General features: G+C 37.6%; 1 protein-coding gene across 4 annotated transcripts in view; it reads left to right on the forward strand.

Moving 5' to 3' along the window:
- Top3alpha (topoisomerase 3-alpha) overlaps nt 1-21,743 on the forward strand; it is a 487,070-nt gene that overhangs the window by 250,422 nt on the left and 214,905 nt on the right. For all 4 annotated transcript variants that reach the window (XM_067766003.1, XM_067766000.1, XM_067766002.1 and 1 more), the window contains exon 4: nt 12,619-12,758. In XM_067766003.1, the coding sequence (XP_067622104.1) occupies nt 12,619-12,758 (140 nt within the window). The remainder of the gene's footprint in view (nt 1-12,618; nt 12,759-21,743) is intronic.

Genomic DNA, 21,743 nt, shown 5'->3' on the forward strand with positions numbered 1-21,743 from the left:
CGATTTATTGTTTACTTTTTAGTTAATTTTATTAACCAAAATAATAAAAGCTTATTTTTAAAAAAGCTTTTTTTTCTTTAATTTTATTTTTTACTTTTTAGTTCGTTTTATTAACAAGTAATAGAAGCTTGTTCTTAGAAAAGCCTTTTTCTTAAATTTAATTTAAATATGAATTTTTTTTTTAATTTTTAGTAGAGTAAAATATTGTTTAAATTAGTTACGCAAACTTTACTTAGTTATTTGTAACGTTTTTCATTCTATCCATTTCTTTTAATGCATCAACATTACAGGGTTTCTTCGAAGCCAACTTTGAACAGTCAAGTTCTTCGATTCGAATACCTGCTAAAGACCTAACTCGGCTTTTGACAGAGAGCACATATAAAATTGTGTCAAACAGTGTTAACTAACTTAAAATCATGTTTTATTGTGACTTGGCCTATGTGGCGTTCAGTTTACAACTACTCATTGCAGATCTCTGCTCTGTGTGTTAAATCTGTTTTAAAATAATAGCCGTATTTATTTTTACACGTAAACCTCTATACGCTTATAATTTATATGGACTGCTAAGCGCCAAATTTTAAATACACCTCTGAAGTTGCTGCGCATAAAATGTGTACTAATAAATTCCAATACGCATTATACGCAGATGTAACTGAAATATGTGTTTTTGTTTCAATTTTTACACTTTGAAAATGACGGCTGTTGTTTGCAAGGTTGCATTCCTTTGAGTGTTCGTTTTCACCATCTGGATTAACAAAGTCATGAGCCTGGGCATTCGCGCAATTTTAGTGATGTAAATTGCATGGCGCCAGCGCCAATGCGGTGCCAGCTCAATGGTAGCTCATTGACGAAATTACTCCAAGCGAATTTTTGACGCTACTTAGTAGTGAGTGCGTAGTACATTTTACTTGCGCTATTGAGTGAAACGACTTTTGTGTGTCAGGCACGAGTTTGGTGTTATTGGTGCTACTGGCAATGATGACACTGGGCTGTTGACGGTAGCGCTGGTAGTTCAGATTTTGAATCAGAGAAAGAATTAATGACCTGTGTAAATTATTATGGCTTTGGCCGTGTAAATTATTATGGTGTATTTGTATATTTTAGATTTAATGCACAATTAATATGTGCGTGTTTGAGCGGCCAAATAATAACAGTAGTATTGCTAAAGTGCTGCTTAGTTGATGGAATGTCGCTAATTTCCTAGCGATGATCAGCAGATTGTTAATATTTCGTTCAACGGACGCGCGAAATTGCCACATCTGCTCAAATTTTCCAAGATTTTCCATTCTTGATTTAACTTAAGCTGTTATGCCAATATTTTTCAGCCAGCTTTTTTCAAATAGGTAATTTTTCCAAAAGCAAAATAAATTACAGAAAAGATTACAGAGTTAAACAGCCTTAAAAATTCAGCTATGTTGGTTATACACAGAAATACAACAGAGGGTTGTGTCTCCGCTTTTCGCAAGCGTTGAGATTCACCACGCGTGAAACGCGTGATTCACCACGTCCAAATATCACAATCCACGGATAGGTACCGGCGGGTTTGTATGGGACTTAGGCTGTTATGCCAAAGTAAATACAAATCTTTACCGATAACTGTGTTATCGATTAATTTATCGAATTTTAACATAGTAATAGTGCATTGTCATCGGAGTTATACATGTGTGCAAAATTTCAGCTCAATCGGACACCGGGAAGTGTATCAAATTTAACTTGCAAGATTCCATTACAGACAACAAAAGTGAAACTAAATAAAAGCTTATAAAAATAAGTACATTTGTATTACTGAGCATATATGTAGATTTGTATTGCTAAGCATATATGTAGGTTTGTATTAATATGCATATATGTAGTATATGTAGATTTGTATTGCTATGCATATATGTATATTTGTATTACTATGCATGCATGTAGATTTGTATTAATATGCATGCATGTAGATTTGTATGCAAAGTCAGCAGATCGATATTCATGTGAAATGTGAATATTTGGTTAATCCATATTATTGGTTGTATGTAAATATTTTGGTGACAAACTAACATAAGCATAATTTGTTATGTGTGAACTGACAAGGGATTCATATTCGGCATTCCATTGATGTTAGCTAACCGCTGTGTGAGTTCAAGGTAATTTATGTCTTATGATATTGTAATATGATTATGCTATTAAAATGTATTGGCATAGAAGTTCATGATACGTAAGGCCGTAAATGTATTGCATATGTGGGCATGACGCATAATGCTACACCATCCGCCTTAGAAAAAGAGTATTATATAATTGTTTTGTGAACAATTGTATAAGACTCTTTGTTCGCATTTAAATGATTTTGGTATTTTACCTTAACTTGATATTGTAGTGAAAGAAGTTGTGTAATTTGTTTTTAATTTGCTGACCTTGATACTTTTATTATTTTTACATTTTATATACATTTTTTTTTTAATATTTTGTACAAATCTTTTTTTTCAAAATTTTAAATTTAACGATTATTTTACGTATAAGAAAAAATTTTAAATTTAGCAATTATTTTACTTATTTATATATTTTATTTATTTTATAGGCGAGTTTTAAATGTGTGCACCCACCTAAAATCTGCGTGTTTGAAGATATTCTTTATTCTTTATGTATTTATAATAATTTGTGTAAATATGGAACTGAGAAAACAAAAATTTTCGTTTTCAATTTCTTAGATATTTAATATGCGATAAGTAAAGTGGAATGCTTATTTTAAGATTATTATCAAAAGGTGTTTCAGATGGGTTTAAGCCTATTCTTATGGATTATTAATTCCTTATCTTTGTTGTGTTTATTGCTAGTTTCTTCTATATGTGGTATTAAAGTAAAATTGTTATTTCTGTCAATTTTCTTTACCTTATACCGTCCTTTATATCTATTGTCTAGCTTATGGCTAGCCACTTCTCTTACTAATACTAAATCGCCTAATTTTATTTCCTTACTGGTGCTACTTTTATCATAATTAGGTTTTTGTTTTTCCGTAGCTTCTTTTACTAATTTTCTAGCTCGTTGTTGTGCTATTTGAAGTCTATATTTAATTTCCTTATCATATGCCTCGTGATTATACACTGGGCTTATTTTATTCTCTTTTAAGAATTCGTACGTGGGGGGATTTTTCACAAATATAAGCTCGTAGGGGCAATACCCGTGTACTGTCGATGGAGTCGTGTTGTAACAGTATGAGAAGTACTTGAGATATTCGTCCCAATCATCTTTGTCACTGGATATGTAGGAACGTACATATTCGTTAAACGTCCTGTGACTACGTTCTACGGTGCCCAGAGTTTGATGATGGTATGGTGTTGAGGTTTTATGCTCATTGTTTAACAGTTTGCCAGTTTGCATAATTCTTCGAATAAGCAATTTTTGTATTCGGTTCCCATGTCTGTTAGGATTGTTTTCATGCATCCATAAATCAGAATGAAGTGCTCAAATACAGCTTTAGCAACTTTTATCGCGTGTTTGCTCGGGACTGGAATTGCTACCAAATATTTGGTGAGGTCGCATATGATGGTAACTGCGTATTCGTTTCCATTTATTGATCTCGGTAATGGTCCTACCGTATCGATCTGTACTATATCAAAAGCCTTCGGAGGTGTCTCCGTTATCGTCATTGGCTCTTTTATATGCTTATTTATTTTGTTTTTCAGATCTAGCAGGGATCGTAATTTTGTTAGCAGACAGAAAATTTGTTAGGAACATCGTGATTGTTTTGGGAAAATCGTATGGTCTTAGGAGTAGTTTATCCTCTGTCTTGCCATAGTCTAGAATACAATTATATTTCTTTATAAAGTCCAAACCTATTATTCCGTCGCACGGTATTGGAAAGTCGTCTTCTACGACGTGAAATTTATGATAAATTAGAAGGTCATCGCCTTTTAAATCAACTTTAATTGTGCCTAATGTACTGGTTATACCCTGGCCAATGCCCTTTAAGTCTGTTATTTGTTCTGCATTTATTTTTGTATGATTAAGTACTTGATTCTTTTTAATTATGGAGATATCTGCTCCTGTGTCTACCAAAAATTTGAAAATGAGTTATTTAATCAGCCCTATTCTGCATTTCGACTTGGATTGGAATTTTTTCGATTTGGCAATTTTGGTATTCTGTGTTCCAATCTCTTTCGATCCAACTTCGAATCGTTCAATTTTTTGTATTCTGCATTTCGATCGTAGTTCCGTTTTTCTAAGTTGCAAAGTAGTTGGCGGAAAAATATTTTCTTTTTATTTTTTTATTAATTTATAACAGAATTTTAACAAAAATGTAAGTAAAACTTGTTAAGAAACGTAGAAGGCTTGATGATGATTGTTTTTTATATGTTTCCAAGTCAAAAACAACATGTCGATGTCGAAGTCCTTGGACGTATTTGCCCCGCAAAAGTATCTAACACATACTTAAAAGCATCCTTATTAAGTCGAAAGTTTTTTTTGAACCTAAATAAGAAAATAAGTCATTAAACTTTACCACTTTTAAGTTCAATTTCTTACAATTCGTCACTCATCTCAAATGGATTACACAAATCTCGCTATATTTGCCTTTCCATTCTCGCCTGGCAATTTTCGTATGCGTTGCTTTCCAACTCCATAAATAATGCCGCGACTATTGATTCCATTATAATAGACAGCCATAATTCGTGTCTGTTCGTTGGGTCCAGTTATATGCCAAAGCAAGCTGCCGGCGTAGAGGAAGGTGAAGCGAAAACGTAAACAATCCTTGCGGAAAGAGTACATAAACCTTTATAAAGTACTTTAGGCCAGTGCAATGAAATTAGCATCCTTAAAATTCAGAAAATGTCAACTATATTCGTGCAGGAATCCGTTTTAACGAAACTTGGTGGCCACGGCAGGGAATTGGTCAAAAGAACGACAAAAACACACTTACAATTATGAAAGCAGTTCACTCAAAAAAATATAACACTGCGGCAATATATTCTATTGCTTTTTTTATACAAAATGGCGTGGATAATAAAATATAAACGTTTTTCAGTGTTTTTTACAAATTTTCTTTAATTTATTTTGTTCCAATGTTCACACATTCCGTACAAACAGCTGATTTCGAAAAATCATTTGCTCTTCCTCTTCTCTTTACGATTCCGTCGTAATGCAGAATACCAAACTTCGATTAAAGCGGAGCGTAGAACGGGAACGTAATCGAAATGCAGAATAGGGGTGAATGATGTTTTTGTAGATATATAACTATTTAAGTGTAGATTTAGTGCACATATTTTCCTATCTACTGATTTTGAAGTGGAGTTTCTTGGTTTTCCTGCTGGGTACAATTTCGCACGTTGCGCGTCTGATTGTACTGTCTATTGTTATTTTGGATTTGTGATCTTCTTTGGGACTTATTATTGTTGTTATTTCCTCTAAAGTTGTTATTAAATCTTGTTGGGTATCTAAATCTCCTACCTCGGTAACCTCCATAGCTGTTACTTTGGTAACCTCCACGGAAATTACTCCGGTATTGGTTTTGTTGACAAATGTTTAAAATTGTATTCGAGCTGCCTGTGATTTATGTGCAGCTGTTTGTGAATTTTGAAATTGCGTCGTTCATTGTTGTGAACGTTCCCGCTTGCATAATCATCTTCACTTTGTCATTGGAGCAGTTCTTACACATGACCTTTACTGCTGCTTGTGTCGAATACCTCGTTGCTAAGTCTGGGTTAAGTCCATCCGAGATATAAGCTCCTTCCAATGATCTAGTGATTTTTTTTATTTCAGCAGTATACTGGTTTGCAGTTTTGCTGCGTTGTTGGATATTCAGGAGTTTAGCTGTTAAGACTTCTACTGATTCTCCCTTTATTGCAGTTTTTAATTTTTGTTTTATTTGTGCGATTGTATTTTCGTCACTTATGAAATTTCTTGCCGTGCCTTTTAGTTTTGTTTTTATCATGGTTATCGCTAAAGCTTCATGATTATCCTTGATTTGGTCTAAAATATCAAGAGCATCTAAGAAACTGTGCAAATTTTCAGGCTTGCCATCAAACTCTGGCAGCACTGGTGAGGCAGTTTTGATAAACTCTGCTACTGTTTGTGCCATTGTGACGTTTATGAGTCGGTTAAGCAGTGGTTTATGTTCTTCCACTGATGAGGTTAGACTAAATGATGGTGAGGGGGTACGGTTTCTTGAAGGTTCAGTTAGAACGGAGTTAAAATCAATTTGGAAACTTTCTTCTATAGTAGTTGGTATGGGGATTTCGATGTTATATCTTGCTAATGAAGATACTAATTTATCCCTTACTGTTGAAAAAATTTGTTGAGCCTCTTTTTGGTGATCGTTAGTAAGTATGTGATTTACTTTACTAATCAACTCTGTTATCGCATTTAAGGCTTCTAAAGTTATGTTCAGATGTTTTGCTATCGTTTCTGTTTTTGTGGTAATACTTTTGTTTATGCACTTATATGATTTATCGGCTTTTAATTTTTCTTCTGTTAATTTATTATAGATTTCTTTCCATGTATTCATTTCTTTTTGAAATTTCCGTTAAACTCTTTGTAATTATTTAATTGTCTCAATTTGTTTTTTATATAATTTTTTATTAGAATTGCAATTGCGACAATCAAAAATGCAGTTACACAAACAAAAATAGTTAGCCATTTATCGGAGATTTCTTCTTTATTTTTTGTAATTTCTTTTGGTTCGTATTTGACCAATTTATTTTCGACATTGTTTTCTGTATTTTCCTTACCAACTTCGTATCCTGCAATACCTATTAGTATACCATTTAATATGGTTTTCCACCATGCCATTTTTAACAATTAACGAAGAAAATTTGTATTAAGTTTTTATTTATTTATTTATTTATTTGTCAACAAATATATTACTTAGTATTATATTTTAATTCTAAAATTTGTAATTACGTTTAAAAATTTATTTTTCATTTGGGAAGACCATTCGTAACATCCTAACTGTTTCTTCTTCCCTTGTTGTAGGGTTTGTTACATCTTCTATTGTAGGTTCCCTAGTCATACCTAGTTTCTTCCAAAATGATTTTAACCATTGCAGTTTTCTTTCATTATCTATTGTTATTTTATCTTCCCATACAATGGGGTGTTCCCAGTATTTATCTGGCATTCCAATTTACTCAAAAAGTGTTTTTTTTTTATAATATTTATTTTTATTTTTTCTCAGTTCTTTAATTTTCCTTTTTAATTTTAACCTATCTTCGGTATTTGTAGTTAAGTTTAATTGTTTGAAGGTTTCAGTTATCTCTAAATTGTTTACCTCGCCTTTTTCTTTTTCGGATTTTTGGGGTAGGTATTTTGGGTGTTTCTTCCTTTTTTATAGACTGGTTCCGTCGCCAATACTCTTTTATAGTAATTGGTGTCGGACCCTGTTTGGTGGTGTTATTGGTTTTAATGACTTTCTCAGAAATTTTTATGAATTCCTTTATAGTGTCTTCGCACTTTTTAAAAATTCTATGAAATTCTTCTTCCGTTTCTATTTCTTGCATAATAAAGGAGATAGCTGAATTGTTCAAAAAAGTAGTTTTCTTCTTTTTTTTTTTTAAATTTTAACAAAGTAGATTTTTATGTTATATTTTTGTTTCAAGCAAAAAAAAAAATCTTTAAAATTTAGTACATTTGATTTTCTTGCTAAAATTTTTTTTTTGTGAAAAGATTTTATTTACTTTTTAATTCCTATTTAAAAAAAAAATTCCTAAGCAAAAACTTTCGTTTTTGCTAGTGGTTTAGCGTCCTTAAAGGCCGCCTAATTTGTTTCTAAATTTTTATACTTAAATTACTGCCGCCAGATTTGCCGCTGCCATTCTCGAAAGTTATGCCGCTCATCGGAAAAAATGTCTTGTATTATTCCACTTGATGTGTTTCTATTTGTTTCCTTGCTGTCAATCTTAGTATTCCACTTCCTTTTATGCTCTTACTGCCCGTCTAATATGCGGCCAGACATTAGCCGTTTGGTATATTCCTTGTTATTACTGTTGCGATTTCCGCTGGGTATACCAGGTAAAGGTCTTAATCCTGATGATATGAAGTTGCTTGCCTCCTTGCCAACATGTTGCACAATTTGTTTGATTTTTAAGGACTTTAACCGATTACACGCAAGTAACAAAATTGGAATTTTTATTTTGAACGGAATGATTTTAAACTGACTGATTTTAAACTGAATGATTCTAAACTGTCAGGTTCTTCCTGCAGTCATATCTTTTTTTAGCAGTTGTGCTAATTTTTGATCTGTACTGGCAGGATCTTCCTCCAGCAAGATCTAGCTTATTTTGCTTAAGAGCAAATTTTCAGCTAATTTAAGATCAGGCTGGCAGGATCGCCATGAAAAGTTAAAATAATAAAAAAATGTATTGACTTTGGTAGTCAGATCAAGATTGTCTTTATTACAAAAATTCTTTCTCTTTTTATAGCTAATTACTTAACCTACACATTTATAAATATCCTAATACTAACAACTAAAAATAAGTACATTTGTATTACTGAGCATATATGTAGATTTGTATTGCTATGCATATATGTAGATTTGTATTAATATGCATGTATGTAGATTTGTATGCAAAGTCAGCAGATCGATATTCATGTGAAATGTGAATATTTGGTTAATTCATATTATCGGTTGTATGTAAATATTTTGGTGACAAAGTAACATAAGCATAATTTGTTATGTGTGAACTGACAAGGGATTCATATTCGGCATTCCATTAATGTTAGCTAACCGCTGTGTGAGTTCAAGGTAATTTATGTCTTATGATATTGTAATATGATTATGCTATTGTAATGTATTGGCATAGAAGTTCATGATGCGTAAGGCCGTAAATGTATTGCATAGGTGGGCATGACGCATAATGCTACAGTTTCCTGAAGGGCTCCCAAATGATCCCGAAATAGTTCCGAAAAAGTCCCGAAATGACCCTGACGGATCCCGATCACTATCCAGAAATAATGCCGGAATGGTCCCAAAATGATCCCGCAATAGTCCCAAATGATCCTGACGGATACCCGGATGGATCCCGAAAATCGTCCAGAAATTATACCAGAAGAGTCCCCTAATGATTCCGAAATAGTCCCGAAATAACCCTCACGGGATACCGAAAACCATCCAGAAATGATCCCGAAAGGATCCCCAATTTATCCCGAAATCATCACGGACCGATCCCAGAAACCATCCAGATATGATCCTTAAAGAGTCCCCTAATGATCCCGAAATTACCCTGACGGGATCACAGATTGATCACAGAAATGATGCCGGAATGGTCCCAAAATAATCCCGCAATAGTCCCGAAAAAGTCCCGAAATGGCCCTGACGGGTACCCGGACGGATCCCGAATATCATCCATAAATTATACCGGAAGAGTCCCCAAATTATCTCGAAATAGTCCCTAAATAACCCCCACGGGATCCCGCAAACCATTGAGAAATGATCCCGAAAGGATCCCCAAATTATCCCGAAATAATCCCGGACGGATCCCAGAAACCATCCAGATATGATCCTTAGAGTCCCCAAATGATCCCGAAATTACCCTGACGGGATCACAGATTGATCCCGACAGCCTTGCAGAACTGATGCCGGCAAACTCTCCAAATGATCCCGAAATAATCCAGAAAAAGTCACGAAATGACCCCGACGGGATTCCGTAAACCGTCCAGAAAGGATCCCTGAAGGGTCCCCAAATGATCCCGAAATAGTTCCGAAAAAAGTCCCGAAATGACCCGGACGAATCCCGAAAACTATCCAGAAATGGTTACGTAAGGGTCCCAAAATGATCCCGAAATTACCCTGACGGGTAACTGGACGGATCCCGAAAATCATCCAAAAGCTATCCGGGAAGAATCCCCAAATGATGCCGAAATAGTCCCGAAATAACCCTGACGGGATCTCGAAAACCATCCAGAAATGATCCCGGAAGGATCCCCAAATGACCCCGGAATACTCCCGAAAAGTCCCGAAATAATCCCGACGGGACGCCGGACGGATCCAGAAATGATCCCGTAAAAGTCCGAAAAAGACCCTGACATAGTCCAGAAAAAGTCTCGAAATTACCCCGACGGGATGTCGGACGAATCCCCAAATCTACCCAGAAATGAACCCGGAAGGGTCCCAAAAAGATAACGAAGACAGAGGGTGTCACTGCTCACTTTGTAAGCCCCCGACTTATTTCACCTATTGATTTTTGTAATATTGGTGAAGGCAGTAAACGTAAAGTTAAAATGTGTAAAAATTATTAAAAAGTAATTGTTCGAAGGGTCGTGAGACCCCCACCCCTTCTATTTTCGAAAAAATTTCGTCAGTAGACTATTGTCTATCTGTGGTCCTAATTTCATCAAGATCCGTGAATACGTTCTGGCGTGATTCAGTCACAAAGACAAAGACGTGATTCAGACAAACAATAATTAAATTATAACTGTTCCTAGGGGGCGGGTACCTCCCCCATTTTCAATAACATATAGCTAGTAGATCCCTCTAGACTATTGGCTATATGTGTGCCAAATTTCATCCAAATCCGTCCAGCTGTTCTTGCGTGATTGAGGCACAAAGACAAACGTCTGGACATACAAACATCCAAACTTTCCCATTTATAATATATATTAGATATATTAAGATTAAGATGATGACACCATAAAATCTTCTAGAACTTTGTCAGGGACTTAGCACTGAACTGGTTTTGATGTGCACTATTATGCATATATGTGCAGGCGCATGCATATATATATTTTATGGTGACAACATAAAATCTTCCAGAACTTTGTCAGGGGCCTTGCACTGAACCCGTTTTGACATACACTATTATGCATATATGTACAGGCGCATGCATATATATATTTTATGGTGGCAACATAAAATCTTCTAGAACTTTGTCAGGGGCCTTGCACTGAACTGGTTTTGATGTACACTATTATGCATATATTTGCAGGCGCATGCATATATATATTTTATGGTGACAACATAAAATCTTCCAGATCTTTTGGGCCTTGCACCGAACCCGTTTTGACATACACTATTATGCATATATGTACAGGCGCATGCATATATATATTTTACGGTGGCAACATAAAATCTTCTAGAACTTTGTCAGGGGCCTTGCACTGAACTGGTTTTAATGTACACTATTATGCATATATGTGCAGGCGCATGCATATATATATTTTATGGTGACAACATAAAATCTTCCAGAACTTTGTCAGGGGCCTTGCACTGAACCCGTTTTGACATATACTATTGTGCATATATGTACAGGCGCATGCATATATATATTTTATGGTGACAACATAAAATCTTCCAGAACTTTGTCAGGGGCCTTGCACTGAGCCCGTTTTGACATACACTATTATGCATATATGTACAGGCGCATGCATATATATATTTTATGGTGGCAACATAAAATCTTCTAGAACTTTTTCAGGGGCCTTGCACTGAACTGGTTTTGATGTACACTATTATGCATATATGTGCAGGCGCATGCATATATATATTTTATGGTGACAACATAAAATCTTCCAGAACTTTGTCAGGGGCCTTGCACTGAACCCGTTTTGACATACACTATTATGCATATATGTACAGGGGCATGCATATATATATTTTATGGTGGCAACATAAAATCTTCTAGAACTTTGTCAGGGGCCTTGCACTGAACTGGTTTTGAATTACACTATTATGCATATATGTGCAAGCGCATGCATATATATATTTTATGGTGACAATATAAAATCTTCCAGAACTTTGTGAGGGGCCTTGCATTGAACCCGTTTTGACATACACTATTATGCATATATGTAATGGCGCATGCATATATATATTTTATGGTAGCAACATAAAATCTTCCAGAACTTTGTCAGGGGCCTTGCACTGAACCCGTTTTGACATATACTATTATGCAAATATGTACAGACGCATACACATATATATTTTATGATGGCACCATAAAATCTTCCTGAAATTTTCAGGGATTTACCACTTCAGTTGTTTTGGTGTACACCGTAATATATAGGTGCATCCGCGCATATGAATCTCTATATTATTGTGACACCATAATATATATTAATATTAGATAATAATACTTTTTTGGAGTACATACCAAATCCTTTGATGATGAAATCTTTAGTTTTTGTATAAATTGATCGCCTCGAGCTTTCGCTCACACTTTTTGGCAATTTAATTGCAGAACGTTCAATTTATATCACTTTATCTTTTTGCAATTTAATTCCAGAACATTCAGTTTATATAACTTTCACTTTTTCGCGTTTTAATGCTAACAATTTTAACGTTTTCCCGAAAATTTAAAATTCACATTTAGATTTTCAAATTGTCAAACGAGCGCGTCAAATAATTTTTATTTCCCATTTTTGGGTTTTTTGTAAACGAGACACTCATGTCGTTTCATTCGCACTTATTCATTTATGGGACATTTTTCCCACCCTGAAAAATATCCCAAAAACTTGAATTTTCTTACACCGAAATTTTTGATGGTGTTGGAATTTCAGGGGAAAGTGGTTAAAAGTGGGTAGTCATGGTTGGCAGGGTACGTTTGTCATCCAATATTTTATAAATAGCAGTAGAAGCTGTGCTTAGCATTAATATATCACACCTTTTTTATTCACTTGAACACTCACAAATATCGACTAAATGCTTTTTTTTAACAGATCTATAGCGGAAAGGTTTATTGAACATCCAGAATGGGGACATTTTGTGCGGCGTATAAACGAATGGGGAGCCAACCCCCGAAATGGCAATAAGACTGATCAGGCACATCCACCTATTCATCCAACAAAATTAGTCACAGGTATGCTGATAATTTCTTTAAAAAGATGTTTTCTTCTAGAATATAATGAATTATTAACAGGGAATCAAGTGAATGATATGGTTTTTTAATTATGTTCAAAAATGTTTTTTTTTTTATCTGCATACGTATGTGCTTAGACAAAAAATAATTCGGCTTTTAAAAACAATAAGTTTTCTTCGAATACTTACCATTTGTGCGGCCGCCGTGGTATAGAGGTATTGTGCTGGCATAACTACACGAAAGTTCGCAACTCGAATGATGGGATAAGCAAGCCCTCTGAGTGAAGTGATAGAACTTTTAGGAAAATTATCGATGGCGGTGCTTATGAGTATTCAAACTACTCTGATCAAAGTATCGATGCTTGTACTCGTACTCAGTAAAAGGTATCGAGTATGCTCAATTCAAATAAGTCCTTCGGTACTTTTACCAAACTGAAACTGAAATATTATATAAAGTTTGGTTGGGATCTGAAAGTTGAAAGTAATTACCCTGCAGTCAAATCAACTAGTTTGTAATGCCGTTTTACCTCCATTCCAATATTTTCTACATGCACGCCACTGTAATCAATGCACTGTCCCTATTACATACGACACCACTGCAACAGCTGGCTACAAGCGAATGACTGGCACTGACAAATGCAAGTAATAATGGGCAAGCATTTCATTCGCGCACCGATCGTCTAGCTAAGACGGCGTTTAATTCTCAACCTTTTCATATCCACTTTCATCCACAATCAACCAAGATGTTGCGTTTGGAGACTAGCTTGTTTATATGAATTCAGAACATCTCTTGCTTTCGCAGCTAACTGTGTGTGTGTATCCATGTTCCGTTTAATTTCTATACACTTTACAATATCTGCTTCAGCATCCAAATTAATTTTAAATTCGTTACAAATGTCTTTTTTTTGGAATGTAGAAGTGAATATTAAATTCTTTGCGGAACACCTTTTCATATAAAGATTTTTTTATTATTTCTTTACCTTCAGGTTGGCATTTTTCCACAAAAAATTTGTATATTTTAGTTAGGTTCAAAGAAGGAGCCAAATATTGGCGATCGTTCGATCTATCTCCGCAATGGCTTCTATATTTAGGAAAACTCCGTATATGCTCTCTAATCCACTCAACCTTCTCCTCACTTATCTTATTTCCGAGTATTTTTCATCCTCTCTGATCCGGAACTGGAATGTTATTGTTAGCAGGTGTTGTTTGTTTTACTTGTAATGCATAATCAAGCGATGGTTACTGATTTGCACAACACCTAGAAAAAACTTTTTGCAAACAGGTGTATTGTTGAGGGTGAACTGACGGGTATGTTGCTTAAGGCTTGGCGTCTGATGTTGCAACCTTTTCCGAGGTCGTTTTGGAGCTGAGCCGGTTACTGCACCACACAATCAGACAGTTTGAGAATCCCAGCTTCCTAACTTATAGAATGCATCATGAATATCTTTTTGAATCGGCGGGGCCACTTTCTCATTGCAGTTGAGTCCACAAACACAGTCGATAGCTGCAAATACTTTCGCCTAAATGACATTTCCTCTTGTGTTAACATACTCTTGACCTGTTGCTCTTTTTCGCTTTCTTTCATTTCTCCCCCAAGTTTGTTCTTGCCTCTGCTTCTTTCGTCCTCTAGGCGGAGGCGGCGGCTGATTGTTTTGTGTGTCGTCCATCGCAACTTCTTCATTTGCTCCCATGTTCATCATACTCTCATTAATTAACTCTACTGTTTCTGTTAATTGAAAAAAAAAGTATGTAGATACCTCGATACAAAAGTAAAGCAATCTAAAGTCGTATTTGTCATTAGACAAAGTAATATAACATTTACTAGGTGTCAGTTTACAGGTCGAAAGATGTTTCCAATGTCATGCAGGTATCTGCTTGCAAGTAACCTGTGCGCATGGAATCAGCCCGAATAGACCACAAACTCGATACAAAATATGTAAATACCTTCATCAGAATCGATCTCATGAGTAGGAGGTACATACAAATCTTCCTCATCACTAGAGCTAAAATCTTCAGATTCAGAGTTACTTTCTCTGTAATTTTGGATGGTAGCGTTTCGGAGTACACGTCTCATTCATGCAGACGTGGTTGGTCGGTCTGCGTCCGTGGTTTTTAACCAATAAGCCTGTATGTACACTGTTACTCAAATGTCTCCTTTTCATTCAAAACACGCAAATTAACCTGCAAAGACAATTGATGACAAAATATAATATCAGCTGATTTAATGAATGACAATGACATTTACAGTGTTGCCAGATATGATTCAAATAAATAAATTTTTTGTAACCATAATGCACATAGACCAGTTTAGTTTCAACAAGTTTGTAAGATCATACTGGTCTATGTTAGTTTATGCTAGCTGGACCACTTTAGAATTTCTTGAAATGACAAAAGAACGTGAATTCTAAAGTGATATTTTTTATCTTTTGGACACCGAAACGTTCAAATTAATACAAAGAATGTCTGACTTTGGAAGTCTGATAAATATTGAATTTGTTGAAGAAATTCTTTCTCTTTTATACGTAATTTCTTAACCTACACATACATAATTATACTAACACTAACAAACTAAAAATATGTACATTTGTAATACTGGTATGCAAAGTCAGCAGATTACTTCATTGATCTATTTATGTAAACAATGTAAAATAGTTGTGTGTGAATATTTTGGTGATTCACATTGACAAACTAACAGTGACAATTAGACATTCCGATCGGCACGTGCATTGACCGAAATGATGAAATGACATGGGTTTCGTATTCGGCATTCATTTGATGTTGACTTCCCGCTGTGTCGGGTCAATATAATTTATGTAGAACAATATTTTAATATGACTGCACTATGACTGCGTGTGGCAGGTTCATAAAAAATGCATTGGCATAGAAGTTCATAATGCATAATGCCGCAAATGTATTACATAGGTGGGCATAACTCATAATGCTACAATACTTTGATGCAGAAATAAGATATAGATCAATTTTGCACGGATAAATTTATTTTTTTCAAGTTCAAAAATGTACATATCTCGATTTTTGATAAAATGTTACATAGACTAGTTTAGTTCCAGGCTAGCCAATTATTTTTTTGGGTATGCGTAGTGGACCTTTTTTTTCTGAGCCCAAATCCTATCAAAAAATCCATGGCGCGATATCGGTTAACTTTCGTCCATACAAATCGACCCAGTGACCCATTTATCACTTCAATACATTATACCTTGGAATAAATTTTAATAAAAATACGTACATATATATAAAACCTAAAAAGTAGCTGAATAGCACATGCCGATTTTGTGATCGATCAGCGGAGACGGCGGACCATATCCTTCTGGAATGTGACGCAATCTCAAGACGCAGGGCTAAGTTTATTGGCTTACCATGGCCAGAAAATTCCCACATTAAATCCCTCAAGCCAAGAGAACTGCTAGGGTTCATCAAGGAAGTCGGCTTGGATGATGTGTTGTGAAGGAGGTGAGGGCACAATAAAACAATGGTCGCAGTGCAATCTTCAATAAATTATCTATCTATCTAATGGAGAACAGGCCAAGCTGTACTAGCAGCGTCCCATGATGAGTGTTAATGGAGTTCAGAACGTAATGCTGCTGGCTGGGGGAATAATAACGGCTTTAAACGTTTTCGTTACTGACCAGAGGTAGGTACTGGCTGGGTTTCCGGTTGTTGTTGTTGTTGTTGTTGTTGTAGCGATAAGGTTGCTCCCCGAAGGCTTTGGGGAGCGTTATCGATGTGATGGTCCTTTGCCGGATACAGATCCGGTACGCTCCGGTACCAGCACCATTGAGGAGCTAGCCCGACCATCTCGGGAACGATTTATGTGGGCACATTAAACCTCCAGGCAATTCCATCCCTCCCTACCCCCAAGTTCCATGAGGAGCTTGGGGTCGCCAGAGCCTCGTCTGTTAGGAAACAGGATTCGCCGCGGATAGGTAAGGTTGACAATTGGGTTTGGAGAAGCTATATATTGCGCTGGCAACTTGAAGGGTTGCGCTACACAGCCCCTTGAATCTGGTATTTTAGTCGCCTCTTACGACAGGCATACCTACCGCGGGTATATTCTGACCCCCTAACCCGCTGGGGTCTGGGTTTCCGGTCTTTGGTAGTGGTTTTATCCTTAACATTATCCGTTATTCTGGAATTGCAAATGCTTTTAACGACAAGTAGAAAAAATATGCTAGGCTGATTATGCCCTCGTGGTCAAGGGGTTTCGGCATCGGCATATGTTTTCCGTTTGGGACTACTGATATGGAAGGCTTGGCCTTTTCGATATCTTCTTTAACCTCTGTAGCGGTAACGGTGAGGTTCGACTCGTCATGCTTGTGTTTATGTGCCCGTTGATTTGGACGATATCTAGCATTGTCAACTGAAGTATGCATTGCAAACTGGCTACAGAAGGCACTCCCGCATTTCCTCAAATACTAACTACTATAAATAACACCACAAAATAGTCAATGAACCATTCTAAAACTTACTAGTATGATGAACGCCACAAAATTCTAGTCAATTAACTACTCATACACTAACTATTATTAACAACACCACAAAATTATAGTCAATGAACTAGTCAAAAGCTGACTAATATGAATAACCCCACAAAATTCTAGTCAATGAACTAGGATGTTTGCTGACTACTTTACCTTTTGACTGCAGGGTAAAGGAGAAGAGATAGACCCACTAATAAGTATACCCTAACTGAACGCAAACTACACCGAAACAAATGTTGGCATGTAAAATTAACGTTTTGCGATGTTATTAAAATTGTTAAATTGTCATTATTACCCTGCAGTCAAACCAACTAGTTGTATACTCGAAGGATACTAGGTTGCCAAAAATCCCAACTAGTTAGAGTTCTGTCTTTTTTCCATATTAGAAACTGGCATTTTTAACCCGACGATGCCCTATGAAAAATATCAATTGCCAGCCTCTGCATCAGCATCATACCTGTTGACAAACTAGTCATTATATACACCAGAATCGTACCAGATGCCATACTAGTCAGTATTTGCATCAGGGTCACACCATTTAACATGCTAGTCAGGCTCTGCGTCACCATTATACGAGATGGCAAACTAGTTTTTATAAACGGTAATATCATACCAATCCACATACTAGTTAGTTTATGCAATAGTATATTGATAACAGCGTTCACCCGGCGCGACCAGCGAAGATATTTACCGACTCAGAGCGGACTAAGCTTAGGACCTTCTTATGTTTATCTGGATCAACCGGCTGAGTTGGTTGATGCCGTATCTCATCGTAGTGTCGGAGATGTTCCCTTATCCGTGTGTGAGGCGGGGCTAGGTGAAACAGTTATTAGCTGGGATTCCCTGCCTTGCGGAAATTTAGAAAAAACTCCTTTAAGTTGAGCTCTTTTGCCTCTCTATATAGGTGGTGTCCAAGGGTCATAAGAAGATATGTCATGGTAGTACTGAGTGCCTTTTCCAATGTATTATTTTTAAGTCAGACCACAAAACCGTTGACGCGTATCACATGAGCAGTCGACGTATTGCTTTGTAAGTTGAGCTGCCGGCAAGCAATTTGAGGATTTTGTTGTGGCTTTGTACTTTAGATACGATTTCGGATACGAAGATCTTTGAGTGACTGACAGTCGGTAGCGTAACGCCATCGACGTGAATGTCCAATATTTGAGTCATCTCTTCCTTAAATGTCTTAAACAGAGTAGCTGTGAACTTGGTCGGGAATAGCTTCAGGTCGCGCGAGGAACAACTAATTCGTCTTTTGAGGGGCCAGGGCTAGTTGTCATTATCGTGCAGTCGTCGGCATAGCATATGCTGGTAGCTTGTTCTGGTGGTAAAGGGAGCTCTGAGATGTAGAAATTAAATAGAATCGGTGATAGGATCCACCTTTTGTTTAACTCTCCAATTTTTGGAGGATTCGCTCTTAAATTGAACCGAAGCTTGCCGACCATTCAGATAATAAGCGTTTCTTCTTTTTAGGCAACGGGTGAACCTTCTTTGTCTGGTAGTAGTGCGCGTAGGTTGACTGTGTCAAACGTTTTCGATAGGTCAAGTGCCACTAGCAAACCCCGATGATAGAGCTTTGGATGGTTCAGTTAAGTGCGGTGGTAGCGATATGCATTTTACGGAAGCCAATCCTGATGGCTGGCTGGCTAACCGAAGACTTGCGTTTAAAATGAAGGAGGCAAAACTGTTTCCAACGTCTTCACTACTAACTAAAGGAATGATAACGACTCACCATCGTTAGCTGGGCTTCTAGGCTGTGGTAATGGGATTATTCGTTCGATTCTTCAATATTCTGCAATGGAAAAGGCAAACACGACAAGCAGAAAACATGCGCCAGATAGCTGATGTCCTTATGCTCAGTGCTCTAGCATCAGCACGGCCATTCCGTCTGGGCTTATTGATTTAGAAGGTTTGCCGTTTTAATGGCTTCATTAATCTGCAAAAGTAACGGAGAGGTTGTTTTTGTTGTTGTAGCAGTGCTTCGCCCCATCCAATAGGTGCGACCGATCACAAATTGTCATCAATATCCTTTAACGGGAGTCCAAGCAAACTTGCTGTTCCAACAGGGGTAAACCATAACGAGAGGTGTGTTAGAGGCGTTGGTTCCACAATACAGTTGAATAGATGGTTGGTGTCATGTGGGGACACGTTACAAGCAGGACATATGTTTTGTATGTCGGGCTTAATTCTGGATAGGTAAGAGTTTAACCTGTTACAGTATCCAGATCGAAGATGAGCTATAGTGACTCGCGTTTCCCTGGGGAGTGTGCGTTCCTCTTCTGCAAGTTTTGGGTATTGTTCTTTGAGTACTGGATTCACCGGGCTTCATTAAGCCTCTGGGCGGTGTTGGCTCATCAATAAGATATCTGTTGGGATGCCCAGTTTTCTGAGTATTCAACAGGAACTGTTTGGTTAGCATCTCATTTCTTTCCCTAATGGGGACTATTCTCGCCTCATTATGTAGATGGTGTTCTGGAGACATAAGAAGACAACCCGTCACGATTCCGAGAGCAGTATTTTGGCAGGCCTGTAGCTTCTTCCAGTGAGTAGTCTTTAGGCTTGGCGACAATATCGGGGACGCGTAGCATGCAATCGGTTGGCCAATTGCTTTATAAGTGTACTGCCAGCAAGAGATTTGAGGATTTTATTACGGCTCTGGATTTTTGATACAATTGCGGCTGCATGCTCCCCAAAATGTAAATCGTGATCAAACGTCACCCCCAAGATTTTGGGGTATAAGACATCGTAGCGTAGTGCCATTGACGTGGATGTTCAAAATGGTCGACATTTGGGACGTCCATGTTGTAAATAAGGTCGTCGATGATTTAGTCGGTGATAATGTAAGGTTTCGCGAGGTGAAAAAACAGGAGAGATCAGGGAGGTTGCAAAGCTAAGCGCAATTGTGCAATCATCGGCGCAGGAAACGATAGTAGCTCCGTCTGGTGGCGAAGGTAGCTTTGATATGTAGAAGTTAAACAAAAGTGGGATAGGACACCACCCTGTGCCATTCCTTGTTTAATTCTTCCTGGTTTTGATGTTGCGTTTCTAAATTGCACCGATGCCTGTCGACCATCCAGATAATTTGGGGTCCACCTTTTAAGACTTGGGGAAAGGGTAGACCATTCCAGGTCTTGCAGTAACGTGCCGTGGTTGACCGTATCAAAAGCTTTTGATAGGTCTAGTGCAACGAGTACTGTTCTATGGTGGGGATTTTGATTTAAACCGCAATTTATCTGGGTGCTAATGGCATTTAGCGCGGTGGTAGTGCTATGGAGTTTTCTGAAGCCATGCTGATCAGAGGCTAGTTGCAAATTTGCTTTGAAATAGGGGAACAAAATGGCTTCAAGTGCCTTCGCTACTGACGATAGGAGAGATATCGGGAGATATGAATCTCCTATGTTAGCTGGTTTCCCAGGCTTTAGTAGCGGCACCACCTTGGCCATTTTCCATTTTTCGGGAATGACAAAGGTGGAAAACGACAGGTTGAAGACATAAGCTAAATATTTGAAACCCTCTTTTCCTATACTTTTAAGCATCGGCATGGCTATGCCGTCTGGGCCCACTGCTTTGGATGGTTTAGCATGACCGATGGCAGCCTCAACCTCTTTGGTGGTGGTGGTAATTGGGGACGCGCTGAATTTATGTTTATGTGCGCGTCTGTTGGCCCTCCGTCTAACTTTGTCAACCGTATATTGTCGGCAAAAAGCGCTAGGGCATTTTTTCACATCCGACAGCACTTTATCGCCAAAGGCCATGAAAATTGTGTCATTGTGCTTAGACGGATTCGATAGGGATTTAGGGTTGACCAAAGCTTACCCACACCGGCAGAGAGGTTACAACTAGTTAGATGCTCCTCCCATTTCGCCCGCTTGCGTTCATCCACAAGCAATCTGATGCGTTGGTTTATATCACTTATTTTGGGGGTCGCCGGGATCGAGCTGTCTTATAAGGTCACGTTCTCTCGCTAAATTTGCGGGCTCCGCCGGAAAATGAGGCCGAATTTCGGGAATTTCTCCAGCGGGAATAAAGCGAGCCGAGGCGGATTCAATGACCTTGCGGTAAGCACGCTCCCCTTGGCTAGCATCAGTCGGGATAGGGAGGGCAGCAAAGCGGCTGTCTGTAAAGGATTTGTATTCATCCCACTTTCCTTTTTTAAAGTTTATGAAGGTGCGTTTTTCGGTGACGAAGCCAATGCTATTACCATAGGCTGCCAGTTGATGCAGTTTACGAGCCCTGCGCTCACGATTGTTATATCTGGCAAACAGTGACAGCTTCCTACCATACGAGTGGGAACGTCTCCGTTTATTGTGCAGAACGTCGTTTCTTCTATTTGATCCGCCAACATCTCACCCCTTCTGTCCGCCTGCAAGTTTGAATGCCATAGATCGTGGTGGGCATTGAAATCGCGATATAATGCGGTTATCGCCAGTGAGTAAGGCGCTGATATTACGGTGGTATCCACTGGGCAACAGTTGGCAGGAGGGATGTAG

Source organism: Eurosta solidaginis, chromosome 2, assembly GCF_040869045.1.
Source record: "Eurosta solidaginis isolate ZX-2024a chromosome 2, ASM4086904v1, whole genome shotgun sequence".
Classification (NCBI taxonomy): Eukaryota; Metazoa; Arthropoda; class Insecta; order Diptera; family Tephritidae; genus Eurosta; species Eurosta solidaginis.